Raw genomic sequence first — 18,104 nt, 5'->3', positions numbered from 1 at the left:
TATCATTTGATTTACCCTGAAGCCGGGACATCTAATCCCGCGGCGACGTGACAACCAACCCAGAAGCATAGTAAGTTGTCATAAATTACTTTTTTTTTAAATATTTAAAAATGTATTCTGACTTTATATTAGTGTTTGTTTTTACTTTTTTATTATGTTCACGAGATTTTTTTAGTTGCCTATTTAGACGTATGGCTTAGGTATTGCTATAAGCGAAGAACCACTGTTGTTCTTTCACACTCTCACACCCTAAAATATTTATGATAACATTTTTAAACATTTATCGTTTTTTATGCCTTATTAGTTGTTGTTATATTTCGATGTATCTATTTTGTCTTGTATTACTATATTATCTTTTCAAACTTATTTTTCCTTGAACGTAGAACTTACCATAAACATTCTGAAAAGCAAAAGGTATCGTTGAGAATTTTGTGGGGTGGCTGGCGAAGGGAAAACGGCCAGTGGCTTCTGTTTTCCTCCGAGACCAAGGCGTAATATATTATTGCGGATGTCCGTTTTGGAGTACGTAATCCATAAATGTACGACGGTCGCGTGCGTGTTAAAATAAATTCTGCCCTTACGCGTATACCGTAAAGTATAGCTATCATGGTGAGTGAAAAAAAAAACAGAATTAAGTTAGCTTACATTAATACATTAAAAGCAAAAGAAAAATAAGGGTAGGTAAATTATAATATCTATTGTCAACATTACACGCAAATTTTAAATAACATTAAACATAGTTAACATTTTTAAAAGGTTTTAATTTTTGATAACAATTAATATTAAACGATTTTTAATTTTTTAAGAACCCATTATTATACTATACATCTGTATGCTTAATAAATAAAGAACCTGAATTGAGTTTTTTTTATAGAAGCTTCTCAATAAAATTGTATCTATAATGTTCAAAGCCATATTTATACTTAGCAATTAATCAATTAATGTATCAAAATGTTATACCTACAATTAAATGCTGGTAAACAATTTTATTATATTATTAATAATATTATTCTTTAAATAATTCAGTTAATACAATAATTTAAAGGGTTGTCATTTCTTTTAAAAAATCTATTGAATTATTTATACTTAACAGATTTGCAATAGCTGATTAGTTACTTATTGAATTTAACTTTGTTTTACAATAAAATAAAAATTACAATATTTTTTTTTTAAATATTTGATTTTAGTGCAATATAATTATACAATTGGTTGAGTACATAAAAAAAAAAATAGAATTATAAACAAAGTACTTCAAATAACGTAAAACATTATATATATAAATAAGTAAACAATATGTTATTGTGTACAACCCATATAATAATATAAGCATTTATTTGAAATTTAATTTCCTATTCTGCATTCATTATAAACCGTATTTTTTATTGTATAAGGTACATTAAATTAATAGTTAGTTTATAGTGCACGTACCAGTTAATTAAATACCATAAACCAATTAATTAATATAGACATATAGTATAATTCATAAAAAAATTACATTATGTTTATAAAAAAATATTATAATTATCTAAGTTTTAAATAAATTATGTCATTTCCATTTCAAAATTTCGTCTTGATTTTTGGAGCATCATTCGTTTATCAAACGACTTTTTAATCTGCAACAGTGATCATGATTTAGTCATTCATCAATAAATATTATATTGTGTTATATGCACAATAATACATAAACTATAAACCATAATAATATTGTTATGTATCGATTATAGCCTATAGGTGCACGTATATAGCTTATAGCAATGATAAATTGTTATGATTTATGATTTATATTGTTTTTATTGCACTAATTATGACTCATATATTATTTAGGAATCTATAAAATATAATCACCATTTGTGCTATATTTGGTATGCATGCAAGTATGCAACATGCAATTTTAAACTAATTTATTCTTAAATTGAATTGTATTTATTTATGTTTAAACATTTATTTGGTATCAGACTTAAGTACACTTTTGTTTATTACGTTTTTAGCACAAATAGAATTATAAAATAAGAAAATCGCCAATTAAAAACTTTTGAGTATTTTGAAATGTATTTGTCTGGCTTCAAAAATTTAAGTCAAATGTGTTACGAGGTATAATTTTTATCATGTATAATCATTTTTGATCGTTAAAATGATCTTATATTATTTTGTCCACATGACAACCTTACGAAAAAACTATAGTTATTGACTGAATTTTCCCCCTGAATAAATAGCTAGCTTTGAAACCCCTAATACTATAATAACTTGATAGTTATGTGATTGTATTATTAGGTGTTTAAGCATATAAATATTATACCCATTTTTATTTTTTTTTACTGTTAACGGATAGTGTACAAAAAAGCTTACAAATTTAAATGGTTTAAGTTTTACATTTCATACAACATAATATAGTATTAAAAATCGAAACAGTCAAATCGTTAATTCTAGATTCTAAGCTGAGCGATGAATGTATTGGTTCTTCAATGATATGTATTTTAAATTTATAATTGAATATGTTTAAAAAATATTTTAGTTGTGAATCTTAATTATTATGATTTAGTTATTATGTAAATAATTTGTTACTATAACATGGACTTATATTAAACCTTGTTAGGTACCTATTATTTTTCTTGCGTTTTAAAATACTTACTTCTTTATTCATAAAACAATATAATATTGACACCATTAAGCCCTGGAACGAGTGTAATATATGTGCGGAATATGACCAGAAAGCAAATAATTCAGGACTTTTCGAATGTGGTTCAGGTAATATAACTAATATAAAGTTTGTAATCCCAAGTAAAGGGACGAGGGCTATGGCTGCTTTGGATACTTTTCTAGTATACAATACACAAAACAAAATCAATATTAATGCACAGAAAATAAATAAAGCCTCATGACAAAATTTCGTTTTTAAATGTCCTTATTTAGTCTTTAAAATTACACTTAATATAATTTTCATGTTTTAATATTATAAAGGTTACTCGTAACTGGTAAGTACTAAGTAGTAACATATAATATAATATATTTGTATGTATCTATTATTAACTTAAATCATTATAACTATTGCAGATAATATAATATTGTAAAATATTTAAATATAAGTTATAAGGTAATTAGGTTAACTTAAGTGCACTCGGTAGTACCAACATAAAATTATAATTTATAATATTTTTTGAAAGAAACTTGTTGCTTGAAGATCTGCTTGAAGAATTTTTAAGAATAAAATTAAGTTTTTAAGTTATTAAATAATGAGTACAAATTAAAAACCGTTTTTTTATTCGTTAGTTATTTTTTCTTCCAAACTTAATTACACACATTATATGTATAAAATATTTCGTCAAAACGATACTGATGGTTCTACAACCTCAATTGACTGTATAGGTAACTAAAAATAAAAATAATAGACAGTTGAGTGAACAGGCTGCTCATTGAACTGTATTAGGTATTCTTAAAATTAATTGAAAGAGTCATTTAATTATATACTATTTTAGTTATAAAAATGTATGCAAAATGTTGTGGACATTTAAAAATTGATAATTTGTCTTATTATATTAAAGTTAAAGTGTAAAAATATTAGTACCTTATGATATCCAACTCATTTGACGGTGATAATTTTGATTTAATTTTCTTCAACAGCTCTCTCAATACGATGATTAATATTATGAAATTTACCTAGTATTAAAAATTGTAAAATAAAATTAATTTTAATAGAGTTAAGTGGACGCCACACCCGCATGTGTTGTCTCCGTCTTACAAACGCTTAACATACCAAATTTACGCTCAGCAGTTCACGTTTTATGCCGTTAGCTTAAAAATTAGAGTAAATTGACCTATTATGAAACTTGATGATAAGAACTTTATCTGTGTTTTGTTGGAAGCTTTTTTTACGACAATTCAGTTTTTAAGTGAGGTATGCTTGTATAATAAATTTAAATTAAAAATGCTCATAACTCACTTAAAAAGTGAATTATTGTAAAAAAACTTCCAACAAAACACAGATAAAGTTTTTAACATAAAGTTTCATAATAGGTAGATTCACTCTAATTTTTAAGTTAACGGCATAAAACTTGAACTGCTGGGTGTAAATTTGGTATGTTACTCGTTTGTAAGACTGCGACAACACATGCGGGTGTGACGTCCTCTTAATAATGAATTTTGAGTAATGAGCCATTGATGACTCATTAAATCTATACTTACTACGATAATTATCATGCGGGGTCCTTCAAGGATCCAAAAAAAGGGTAACAAACTGTAGCCCCACCAACAGACACTAGATGATTTTTTGTAGTAAACCATTGTTACCAATAACCACACAGACGTCATCAAAGCTGGTAAACCCCAACCAAATAGATACATTCGAAAATTTATTGAATTTATTCTTAAGACTCTAGATTTTATTATTCTATACAGATATACTCCTTCGTTGTACATCCACATAAAACTGGCAGTTTTAGACCATTCCAATATCACTTGACTACCCTCACAAATTATTGGCTAAAAAAACCACGCTATTAATGTAATTTTAATTAAATAATATGTATCAATAATCAGTATATTTTTGATACTTACCGTGTACATAATTCCAAAAAACCAATTATCATCATCTTTCACTAAACGGATTTGGTTGTTACAGTCCACAAGACAAGTTACATTCGAACGGTATTTTTTAGTTTTAAATAAATCCAGTTTATCAATATTTAAAATTAATTTTATGAACATTTGTAGTGATAAAGCAACAAACAAATTCATGTGTATCTTGAACCTCTGTTCCAATAAACCTCTGTAATGAGAATCGATTTTTTATATTTTTAATTTGTATGTGTAATTACAGATAATATTCAAATAAACAAGTATTAAAATATGCAGAAATAAATAATTGTATCAATAAAAAGAGTTATTGGAGTTTTTAAATTAAATTCAAGACTACATAAACGTAATGTATTGGTTATAATTATAAACAACTTATAATTAACACCTAATATTATTTAAAGAATACTTTACAATTTTCAAAATATAATATAAATGTTTAGGCCTTACATCATATTATACCTATAAAATCGTAGAAAGTGAAAACCAGCTACTATAATTGTACAAATGTACAATGATTGTTTTTTTAATGCGTTTTTACTCTTAGCACATTTTAGAACAGTTGAAAAGTTCATAAAGTTCTAGTACCGCCTCAATAGATTAATAATTTAATTCTACAGGTCTTAATATTATTATTTTGTAGTATATATACTCTTGAGCGTTAATCATACTTCTTTAAATTGTTCGAAACTGATCAGTTTTAAAGTTCAAGAAAAAAAATCACTTATAACATAAATCCAAAACGACGCCCATCATTATAGAAAGCCAAAAATATCATTTAGACCATTTATGAGTAAATCTTAACACTATATAGATACTTAAATTATTGTTACGTGACTTTTATGTTTTTCAAATTCAGCCAAAATCGATTTAAAATCTGAGTAAATGTACAAATTGTACATGTGACAGGTATATGACATACCTACACGTTTTGTACACCCACATTTTATTATTCTATAGTAACTCGACCGTATTTTAACGAATCGAAAACATGAAACTCTTTGTTGCGTAAATAGTGTCAAATTTGTACGTCATTACAATTTGTATGATCAGTGTAACAACTTTGAATTTTATAAATTGGCTATTTTTATAATGATACATAACTATTGTATTGTATGGGAAATACTCTTAGATGTTTGGGATCTGAAGTTCCCTTGTTAATAGTTACAGGCATGAATCCAGAGCACAGTTCTGAGAGGAGGGGGCAACAATTTACTTACAAAATAAATACAAGATACATTGATTATAATTACATAAGGCTATCAGAGTATTTGCAATCAAAGTTAGTATCGAGTAGTAAGCACTCATATGTTTTTAGGGGAAGGGGGTGCTAGTTCCCACTGGACCATTCCTTAACAGTTATTAATTATAGTACAGAGTGGTCCAACCCACGGCCCCCAAAGTCTTTTTACTCCAACCTTCCCCGTTCTATAGTAGACATCCTCGTATATATCATGGATTATTAAAGTACTTACTCCTTAGCTTAGAGATCGAAGTTCCAAAACAAATATTATTGAGTGTGTATAACAATATTATTAATGTATAAACATATAAACTTTTATTCAATTCGGGCCGCTTTATCATTAGTGATACCTACATGCAATATGTATATATTATAGGTATGCGTGTGTTGTGTGTACTATCATATTCAATTTTATTGGAAAGACAATGTTGAACGAACCTAGTTTACAGTACTGTGTACAATGCACATGTATATATTATGACCTATACGTCATTTTCTATGTAGTTTTTAAGATTTTAAGTATACAAACACTACAATAAATGGATATTAACATACCAAGCTATACTGAGAATTAAAATTTCGAAATTGTATTTATTAACTGTTAGAATATAATAGGTAGGTATATAGTATGTGAATTGTTTTGGAATAAAATCTTATACCTTAAAATATGAAATTAAGAATGTCGTCAAGATGTATAATAATTACTCTTCTGGCATGTTTTCGTATTCTTGATTGTTATTTATTATATTATAGAAATATAATTTAAATTTACAGTACAACAAATACTTATGTATATTCTATAAACAAATTATATATTATATATACTTACTTGTGCCTGATGAAAATGCATAATGATATGATCAATGAAACGATTGATACAAGACACCCGACTACTTCAATTACTCCAGTGTTAATAGCGATGTTAAGTTTTCGCTTAAAAAACAAATAAATTTGAAATACCTTAATAGAAACATTATTATTATCAACAAGTTATATGATTTTTACTTTTGTATCGTAGTCTGATCCAAGTTTTTCAAGCATCTCCGTTAGTTCTGGAGTGTAACAGCTACTATAATCGGTTGATCCAAATAAATTTGTTACATTTTCCCAACTTCCATCTTCAGTACAGTATTTATAGGCCATCTCTAAAATTGTATGCAATTATTTTTATTCTAATCACGTAATTTTAATTTGAACTTTAAATTATTTATTGCTAGGTATAGAAAAAGAAAAAGAAAAACATAGTCAAATTAATAATCATTGCCAATTGACATATATTGTAAATTTTATGAGGATAGAAAATATGCTCTAGATTTTGAATAGTAATAAGGCAATTATATACTTATTAATTTATGACTATTATTGTACTGTGAATACATTTTTGTGAATGATTTTTATTACTCCTGTCGGAAGTTAATTAAAATATAATTTGGATCTGATTAGTCTAATTTATTTTTAGTCATATCGCAAAAAAAAATCCTAACACAATTTAATTTAACTTTGATAGTTTTATTATAAACAAATTAAGAATTTAAATTTAAAATTAAAATTAATCATTAATTCTGACATAAATAAAGGGACATAATGTATGTATTGTGAAGCAGATTTTCATTGCATTCTAAATTAATTAATACAATAAGTAAGTACTCATTTTGTCAAATCCTTGTTCTTTTGGGCATGGTTGGGATACATTAGTATTGGCTTTTGCAATTGGCCAACATGTTTTCTCGTCATAAAACCAATTGCAGAATTTATCTGAAACAAAGTTTAAGATTCTAAATACTTGCTCAATGCTAAATAAATCATATATTGATTTAAAAACCCCCATCTCGATTTAATTAACTAATATAATTAATAATTTGTATACAAACATTATTAAAACTTGAATAAATATATATGATAATAAATACCGTTTACAATCTATTATTATATATATATATATATATATATATTAATGTAAATAGTATTAATGTTAAGATAACTTCTAATAAAATACTGAATCAAAGAGTAAATATATTATATTTATGTATAAATTAACATTTAAGTATAGGTTATTGATACCTCATAAGTCAAATACATTAATAATTATTACAAATTAAATAATTCAAAATGATGAGAAAATGTTTTAATATTTACTTAAAAATGCATAATTTTTTTAAAATTATTATACAGTTCAATTATTTTTGTTATATCTTAAAGTAGATTGAATTTCATAATACTTACCATTGGAAGTAATTAAATTATAAGATGAGTTAGAATCACATGAAGTCAGAATATTGGTTGTCATCCTATTTATTTTTGAATAATCTCTTTATTTTTATCTGTAAAAACAAATAAATATGTATACATTATATATGTATAGTTTAACTTTCTTTTCCTATTACATATTTTTATTACTGAATTATCTGTTTCATTTATAACTAAAATGATTGGTTAGTTATTAACTTTAAAGTCATTCAACGTAATTCAAACATAACATTTTAAAAATAATTATACTTATCAATATGCCTATCCAAATTGTATAAAATAAAATAAAAAACAAAACAAAACAAAAAAATTCTTTATCGATTCCAAAAAAAATTTTTTTAATATTTTGTGAAAATGTCTTCATAACTGGTATATAAAATGGCATACGAAAGCAACCGTCGAATATAATCGAGGAAAAGTTATTACTAAGCGCGTTAAATTGTTTTTTAAATGTCTAACGGCAACGGCCACGGCGTCTTGTATAGGCATTTTAATAGCATATATGACAGCAGCTTGAGTTTTGAATAATATTAAACGTGAATATTTTCAAAAATAGTAAACATAAATAGTTATTAACTTTGTTTTGTACTACTATTTTTTAGGGAATGACTGTTTTAGACCTATCGTTTAAAAGTAATCTCGTTAAGACAATACCGATAAAATGTTCAAAAAATACTGTTTGAATATGAAAATTAATTCTTCCAAATATATTTTCATATTTTGTAACCTCAAACACATTACATAATTTACTTTATATACATAAATCCTATTTAGTTTACGAAACAGAGTATATTATTATGTATACACATTTATAACTAGGACACGTAATGTCCTAACACGTAGTTATAGTGAATAATTAAACTATTCCAAGTCACCAGACCGATCTTAAAAATTTTTTTATTAAAATATCAGTGAGTATAGTATAGTTTATTGGTAGCTATTTATTTTAACAAAAAAATCCTGAAATTTTGGTGGAGTGTTGAAACAACAGCTGTGTCGGGTGTCAACCGTCTACAAAATTTAATTAATGGTACTACGTCTGTTTTAGATTTATAAAATACATTTTTACAAAACATTTTACTGAAATAAATTAATGATGTAATTCATTTACATTTTTGTGCCAATTACAATAAAAAATAAAAACTTTAATCAACTGGATTCGTATACAATTGGATTCATAATAATATTTAGTTCCCATGATTAATATATATGTTACCTATAGAATACATGGCAAATAACATACTTTAATATACCCACATAGGTATACTGTCTTGTACTGAAACATTATTAAATCTCCAACAAGTTTGAAGAATTTATACACATATAGTATAATATATCCCGTATACTATATTGAATTGCATGTATATTATACATATCATATATATTGTTATATTATACAATATACATGCACTTCGATTCGAAATAATTTTAAATTTATAGAGAACCCATGACCGTAATCTGTAAACTTGTATATTGTAATTTGGTAACTTTTTTTAAATCAAAATTCACGATTCCGGCGTACTCGAGGGTTAAGCAAGAAGCAAGGAGCACCTGACTTTCTTTTCTCCTATTGAACTTTTTCGAGTGCTCTTGTGATATACCTTTGTTGATTTTATACGATCTTCGTCTACTCGTGATATTTTTTGTGTTTAATGATGAGTTAGCAAATCTTTAAAAAATATGTACACCATATTTCGCGTACCTTTTGTCTGGATTAAGTAGGTAGTTATAGGATCAACTATTGGTTTTAATGACCAACATCTCAACTTCAATAATATAAATATTATATATATATTAAGAATCGAACTATCAACATTTCAACGGTTAAATACTCAAATATTGTATTTTGTAAATAAAAAAATGTAATCAGTCATGAAACCAATATTATTTCGAATAATTCATAAAAAATAAACAATATAATACAATTTGAAATCGAAGAAACTTAAAAATTGTGTAATTAAAAATTATTATTTAAGAAAAAAAAATTTTTTCCATACACTATTTTTAAAAGTACTTAATATAGTATTATAGTATAGACGTATAGTAATTATAGCAATTATATATAATGTGTTCCTATAAAAATAAATCATAATATTTTAAATAATTAATTTATTAAACTGATAAGTATTTATAAAAAAAATATCTTTAAAAAAAATGTTCTTGAACTATAAATATTTAATTCACTATGAATTTATAAGTAATATGTTAATAATTAATATAATAAATACTATTAACTGTATTACTGTATTATTTTTGAAAATGAATTAAAAACTAACAGCAGTTTTATTGTAAATGTTTAAATTATATTTATCTCATGTTTAATCAATAAAATAATTTAGATTTTTCTAAATATGATAGTGGCATTTTTTCAGTTACATGCATAATACATATATATCATAGCACTAACTTGAGCAAACAGTAATGTAAATTCTTACTATACGTTTAAAGTAGGTATTAACGTGATACTGAAACAGTTTAAAATAAAAAATAAAATATTGATGTATTATTAATTTAATTTATTGAATTAACATGATTTGTAGATACTAGTACACCGTGGTTTATTTCCTAAAAAACTTAAACTATGTAATGCAAATACTGGTCTTAAAAAATATAGTAAATTTAAATTAATCAACTGATTGAATGTATGAAATAAAATGAAGAAGTAAAATTATCAATAGTCACTGAGCGAAATAATCATTCATCAGAATTTAAGTTCTAAAATGTATACAATAAGTTAAAATGTGCTTACCTGAGTCTACGGAGTCCGCGAATGACTATGCCACAATAACAGTTGAATGTCCCGCGTGATTGTGAGTAAAATGCGCATATTCATCTTTCAGTTGTTTCATTGGTTGTAAACTTTTTACATAACTATGTATATATACGTACCTGTTTAATTTGAATTCTATTTCGTCCTTCAATAAGGGTTGAAATTAACCGTATTGCAATTCTTAACGACCACTGTTATTGTGTTGTACTTCTATTACTATTAATTGTAGGTATATCAATAACAGGCATACATTAACAGTACCAACCTCTCATAAGGCATTTAATTTTTACGACATAATAGCCATGATAAATCACGATTGGTAAAAATTATTGTTGGAAAATCTTTTTTGTAATTATTATTGAATTTTTATTTAGTGATCTAAATAAATAGATAATAAATAGATAACTTGTTTAAAATAAATTGTTAACTATTTTACCATACAAATCTGAAATATTTTATTCAATAATTATGACTATTGATTTTGTAATTTACTGAAGATTAATAAAACACAGTAGGTAAACACAAATATGAACATTTGGTTTTTCGCTTTTTAAAAAGCAAAAACTGACTATAGATAATACCTCATACCTATTTGCCGATGACTTTTCGTAAAGAACAAAATATAACTTTAGTACAATAAAAGTTATTGTTATTTTATGCAAAAATGTGTTTTCAAATTTTAATAAAACTCATCAATTATTTAGAGTAAAAAATATGTTTAACTTTTAAGTTTTAACACGTTTATATTGTACGTTTATATTTATACTCGTATATATGACATAAAAAAATTTCGATGATTTATATGATAATAATTTAATAACGAAAACTCTTAAGAGTTAAGAGTTTATTATGAAAAAAGCTGGACAGAATACACCTGAACCCAAAAGTTGTTTACTCTTCTCTCGTCACTCACCTCGTGACTATCACCGATAGTCGTAAAGCTATTACTATTTATTATTTATTTTAAATACTAAATGCATTAATGTATATCGAACATATTATAGAGATTATTAAGAAAATTAAAAAAATTATTATATCTATTTTAATTTATGTGATAATACTATAATTTTGAACGATCTACCACATATAACCGGTGTTTTACATACAACTTTTTAATCATATCGAAAACAAAAAAAAAATGTTCAAGAATATGTTGTACCAGATTATTTAGATTTTTAACGTGTTCAATAGTTTTCGATAAATTAATGTCAAGTGTGTCTATAGTTGTATAGTTACGAATAAAGTGTGATATAATACCTAATGATAACAATTATTTTTAACTTAAAAGTTTTCGAAGTTTTTGTTCATAGGTAGGTACTTACCAAAATATAAGCCCCTGCAGAGACCACACAATTTTTAGCGAAATAATAAGTGTATGAAAGATTCGGAGACTCGATATACCTAAGCTTAAAAAAATGTAACCATGCAATAGGTATATCAAAAAAGATTAACGACCATTTGAACTTTTAAATACGGTGGTAAAGGGTAATGTTGATTCAAATCACGATGATTTAAAGATGCTATAAATTTGTTTTTTACATAATATATCATCTCGATATGGATTGCAATTTGAGATAATACGATTTTTATCTGAATATTCACGATGGTCAGGGTGGAATACAAATCAAAATGAAAATCGTATTTAATATGAAATAATTTTTATGAATCTACAGCAGCTACAGTATATGTTATTTTTATTACAATTCTCTACAGCTTTATTCTAAGCTTTATGTGTTATTTTTTGTCCCCGCTTATTTTACATATTTTTTTAAAGTAAAACATCGATCCACCATTTATTTTCACAGACGCTTGCTGAAACGAACATGTTAAGGCTTAAGAAGAAGGAGTCGAATGTTATATAAAATTATGTTACTACCTAATATCACCTTACCACAAGCTTGCAAATGGTCAATTTGCAGATGCTTAGTGCATAGTATTGACTATTGAAGTAAACATTAATTTATACCTAATCATTAGGATAAGTCATCGGCTAGTGTTGGTAAATTATAGCACAGAACAATAATTTTGAATGGTCAATAGTGCAAAATGTTATTGATTTGATAGTTGCCGAATGAAAATACAATGGTAGAAATATTGATGCTAAAACAGTGTACACTGTTGGTTATAGTTGACACTGGAATTTAATGCCCTGAATAATGATAAAAATTGGGCTGAAAAAAATACAAAAATGACTTAAAAATCTTAAAATATTCACTTTTAAAATGTATTCACAAATGTTTTTCTTATAGTTAAAAAAATAATAATATAGCGAAAACTTGTTGTACAAACAGTAGTGTGCACAGACATTTTAAATGGGGGTGGGTGCAGTTATCGGAAAGAATGTCCCTGTAAGGGGCTGCATACCATATTTTTGAGAGTGGCGGATGATCTCTCTAGGAGATTTATCCTTCATCCACCTGTGTACCTAGCACGCATCTGTGTAAAATTGTGATTTTTTTTCATTAGGCAATTTAAAATACAATTTTTTTTTTTTTTTTTGATTTAAGCTTCGGCAACTGAGGCCATTAGCTGTAGGTTGTGTGGTACTGTAGAGTTTTTGGGACTGTAGGGGGGGGAACACGTGTGTGTTTTTGTTTTGGCAGAATTTCTATTGGGCACCCGTAGGTTTCTGCCATGCCCGGTTGGGGGATGGCGGCACTTGTTCTCCGGTCACCGCGACTTGTCCAGAGAAAAATGCCGCCCGGTGGCCGAGGATCGAACCGCGATCGGCTGCGTCGCAGCGGACGCGTCAGACCACTCGGTCACCTCGTCCCCCTTAAAATACAATTATGATACTAAAATAGAAATATTTATATCGCCTCTTTAATTAATTGTAGATATGAAAACAGTAGACAATATTGCATAACTATAATACTGTACATCTTCATGTTCGACGCTACCATACCACTCTAAAAGTTTTTACTACAATAACATACTTTTTTACTACAATTTACGTTCACTTAAAAAATAAATTATGAAAAATGTTCTAAAATCTTAGAAAGTGCAACATAAAAATAACGGTTAAGTACTTATAAGTGGTTAACGCCATGCTGTACATTATTTGGCGTCTATAGAGAGTCACTGTAATGAATCTATTAAATTTGAGTCCAATTATATTCAATCATTGTATAGTGTATACGAAAAACGATTCTGAGTGAAGATGATCCGTTAGGCATTAGTACCACAGTATATTCAATTAATTTTTGTCGAAAAAAATGCATTTGAAAATGTCATTGTGTGTATAAAATATAATAATATACTATACTTACTCTAAAACTTTCAAGTACCAACGAATAATACTTTTTTAAATTACAAAAAAAAACTAGAATCGTTATTCTTGATTTTAATACATAATTTTGTCCAAATATGAACTTAAAATAATTATAGAAAAAACTGTGTTGGTATTTTTTAGATTCTGTGGTTTCAGAATGAACTTCCTATATGGGCCCTTTTTATTTGAATTTGATTAATTTTGAATTAACTTTAAATTCTTGTAAAAAAAAACTTTGCCTATGTATTTTTAATTTTTTTTAAACTGATATTGTAACAATGTGTGCGGAGCCTTGTATTTATTTTTCAAACGTTTTTACCCAACGAATACAATTTTATTTACATTTAAAAAAAAAAAATTTGAAAATTTGAAAATTGATAATGTCCGTAAATGTCCGTAGCTCAAAATTAGTAGTTTAAATATATGTAGGTAGTATATACCTACTAAAAATTTCAATTATCTATGGTTATTCGTTTTTGAATCACAACAATACATAAGAAAATCACTCCATGAGAAACCGAGTGAATATCCAATATTTTAAAAAAAAATTTGACTTTCCGGTAGACATTTATTTTTTTTTGATGAAATTAGACAATCTTATGAGGAATCTTGTATTACATTTTCAAATCTTGGATACAAAAAAAATGTTCATGCATTTCTAAATCAAAATGATTTGTATATTATCGCTCCGCATGGAATCTAAAAAATGCAAGATATCATTAAAATAAAAGTAAATTTAGTTCCTTGTCACATAATCTAAACGCTACATAGAAACTAATAAATTAAATTACAGGTTAAAAAAATTAATTAAAGAATTTCTAAAATGCTTAAAAATTGGTTAAGAAATCATAGAAGTTCTAAACGAACCAAAAAAATCAAGTAATGTATAAGTATTTCACTACAGAGTTGGTGCTGATTCGTCAAAAGTTTTGCACGATCTATAGATATGGGATTCATTGCTCCTTATAATGAAAACGCTGATCTATTGATAACAATTAAATGATTGAACTAATAAATACTTTAAAAAAAGAAACAGTATCACGTTTTGATAATTTGTTAGTACAACTTATAAAAAATATAGCATCGTTAATATCAGATCCTTCAGTTTATATACATAATAAAAGTTTAAAAGAAGGAATATTTCTCCTCACTTTTAAAAAAGCTATTATTAATCCACTTTAAAAAATGGTGACAACTCAATTTTAAATGATATTATAGACAAATATCGACGATTTGCTATTTCACTAAGATCGTAGAAAAAATGTTAAATCAAGATTAGTAATGTTAATAGAAAATGATAAACGTCTTTCATAAAATCAGTATGGCATTAGATTGGTAATAAGAACAATATACGCATTCTACAGATATCTACATTTATTTACGATGCACTTAACAATAGTAAAACAATTGTTATTTGTTTGGATTTTTCTAAAGCTTATTTTGATACCATAAACCAGGGGTCGGAAATAGGTGACATGCGGTTCGAATCCGGACTGCGCAGTGAAAATAAATAGTCCACCGGAAATATTTTACATTTATGTTGATTTCTTTTTTATTATTATTTGTCTCTACGAAGACCTAGAATAACTTAATAAACAATAAAAAAGGTTTTCTGGACATTGATTTTTTTTCAAATCATCCGAATCCCATTAAAAACTAATTGCCGTTCCATGCCATAAATCATATAGGGTTAGTCTAATTTTGAAATTATAAAAGAAAGTTTTAAATTGTTTTCAAGCTGTATTGTTTAGGGAAGTGAAAACTCAAAAGGTGATTTAAAAGAAACTAAAGGAAATAATAAGTATCACATAAACTGTGATATACCCTAAGGTTATATAGTAATAATTAAAATAACTCACTTAAGCCAATTTTGTTAGATAAGTATAGGTATACCTTGATAATGGCATATGTAATGAGAAAATGACTATAATTTGTTACCTATTTATTTGAAAGCTAAAACCATCGAATGCCTTATGGTAGTTATATTTAATATTAACAGCAACTCAGCGTTATACTCACATTTAGAAAAAATAATAAAAAGTATTTATTAGTAATAATTATGTACTCAAAATATAAACGATAATTAAATTTAAACCATATTATCACGCTAAAAAAATATTTTATTAATAGTTTATAGCTACATATTATCATACTCAACAAAATTGGATTATACAAAACTGACTATTATTTACACTACTATAAGCATTGGCAAACAGACAATGGATTCTGTGATGCGATCGCATCCCGGACCCCGACCTCTTCGTGTCCTAACATTTTGACATTTGTGTTGACATCATGAGTTTAAAATTAATCTGATATAAATTATATCACATGATTAATTAACTATCACACCAGTGAAACAATATTGTACGATTCCCGAATAATATCAAAACTATAATACATAATAATATGATGTTGATTTCGGTTTTATACCTAATTGATTAGTTTTATTTTATAAAATTGATCGACGATCGATAACAGGTATAGGTAGTGAATGTCGGAACATAAATAAAAATATTTGAAAGGTATGAATAATTACTAATTAGTATACAATAATTGTATTACTGTGGTGGTTTTGAGTTTGGACATTAGAAATGATATTGACGAGAAGTGAAAATTCTTCACGATACAAGTCTGAACATATTTTACGGACTTATTTTTTCTTGATAGCCCGTGCAATCAACCGGCGAGCCCCGGAACGATAGTCTACCAACCACCTTATAATATGTATTATAATAATTGGTAATAAAAGACATCTTTCGGCTTTTTATGATAACTACCATACGCCCATACCTGCAGACAATATATGCCATTTATAGCTTTGGCAGTTGTTAAGAAATCATTGTGTTGACTATGTAGTTTGCGGTTAATTAATCTATGTAAAATATACGGTCGTGACGACTTGTCAGTATATGATGAACACTCTTAAGTCATAAATTCATAATAATAATAGTTGGGTAATTAATAACGACGCACGTGGTATATTAAATATACTAATATATAATAATATACGTGTTTATTACGAAGTCTGATAAGATCATATGTGTGGTCGGTATATATACACTTGGAGTGATATTTTATCACTAAGCAGTATACATTTTATATGTTGAATCGTGTGTTTTTTAAATATTTGTTTTATACAATTATCAGTCATTGCTAAACGATTACACGATGTTTTTTCTATTTTTCATTTTTATAATTTAATAAGCTTTTTTTTTTAATTACAACATATTTACATACTTTGTTAATTTCATAATATCCAGAACATCATATTTTTCTGAGTATTTCTATGCATACAAATTGAATATCGAACTAATAATTTATGTTAATTAGCTAAGCGTTTAAAACTTATAGAAGGTGACCGGAGTAGTACAATCCAACATTTTGCCTCCACTCCATCTCATTCCGCTCATCTAAACTACAATTAATACTATTATAATTGATAGGTTCTAATTAATTAACTAGGTACTTGTTTGATTTTAATGACTTTAATGGTTTAATTTAATAGTTGTGTAAAAATAATATTTTAAAAACACATACATTTACCGGTAAAATAAATGAATGTACGTATAAAAAAGGAGCTTGTCGACTATCTCGACTCTTAGGGCTTCCCTCAAGCTAGCAGACTTTTGATAAATTCAATCGCGTTGTTCCTATATAGTAAAAATACTACCGCAGCATATTATACGACGGTAGTTTTAAATTTTTCAATCAGGACAAAACAATATAAATAGGTTTGCCGGACAAAAACACACCTTATACTATTTGTACATATACGTATAACCTATATAATAATTTATTAGCCAGGTTCATCGCATAATAATACAATATATATCGTTGACCGAATATATTACACGCGCAGCAACAGTGTCGGTTTTACGACTGTCGTTGTTGTCAGAGGACGGGGGGTGAAAATACTCTAAATCCCCAAACGAGATGAAACGTCGTGCGAACGCCATGTTTAATCGAGATATACACACACACACACGCGCGCGCATTTACAG

The 18,104-nt window shown here is 26.6% G+C and overlaps 1 protein-coding gene across 1 annotated transcript; it reads right to left on the bottom strand.

The window, feature by feature from the left end:
* Positions 1-1,328: 1,328 nt before the first annotated feature.
* Positions 1,329-10,855, bottom strand: LOC111028432 (PDF receptor). The gene is made up of 10 exons (XM_022307081.1): positions 10,809-10,855; positions 8,036-8,133; positions 7,460-7,567; positions 6,818-6,957; positions 6,642-6,745; positions 4,552-4,762; positions 4,180-4,476; positions 3,563-3,654; positions 2,630-2,816; positions 1,329-1,613 (listed from the first exon to the last, which is right to left on the bottom strand). The coding sequence occupies exons 2-10, from the start codon at positions 8,097-8,099 to the stop codon at positions 1,542-1,544; spliced, it is 1,275 nt and encodes a 424-aa protein (XP_022162773.1). The 5' UTR covers positions 8,100-8,133; positions 10,809-10,855; the 3' UTR covers positions 1,329-1,541.
* Between the last annotated feature and the right edge of the window lie 7,249 nt (positions 10,856-18,104).

Source organism: Myzus persicae, unplaced genomic scaffold (assembly GCF_001856785.1).
Source record: "Myzus persicae strain clone G006 unplaced genomic scaffold, MPER_G0061.0, whole genome shotgun sequence".
Lineage (NCBI taxonomy): Eukaryota > Metazoa > Arthropoda > Insecta > Hemiptera > Aphididae > Myzus > Myzus persicae.
Note: the sequence above shows the minus strand (reverse complement) of the source record. Positions and strands in the feature narration are given on the sequence as shown.

What these genes read in the sequence shown, in the direction of transcription:
- LOC111028432 (XM_022307081.1), bottom strand. Translation starts at nt 8,099, where the DNA reads ATGACAACCAATATTCTGACTTCATGTGATTCTAACTCATCTTATAAT. An exon ending in GATCAGACTACGATACAAAA is followed by an intron (nt 6,746 to 6,817) that starts GTAAAAATCATA and finishes TTGTTTTTTAAG; the next exon opens with CGAAAACTTAACATCGCTAT. An exon ending in AATGAGTTGGATATCATAAG is followed by an intron (nt 2,817 to 3,562) that starts GTACTAATATTT and finishes ATTGTATACTAG; the next exon opens with AAAAGTATCCAAAGCAGCCA.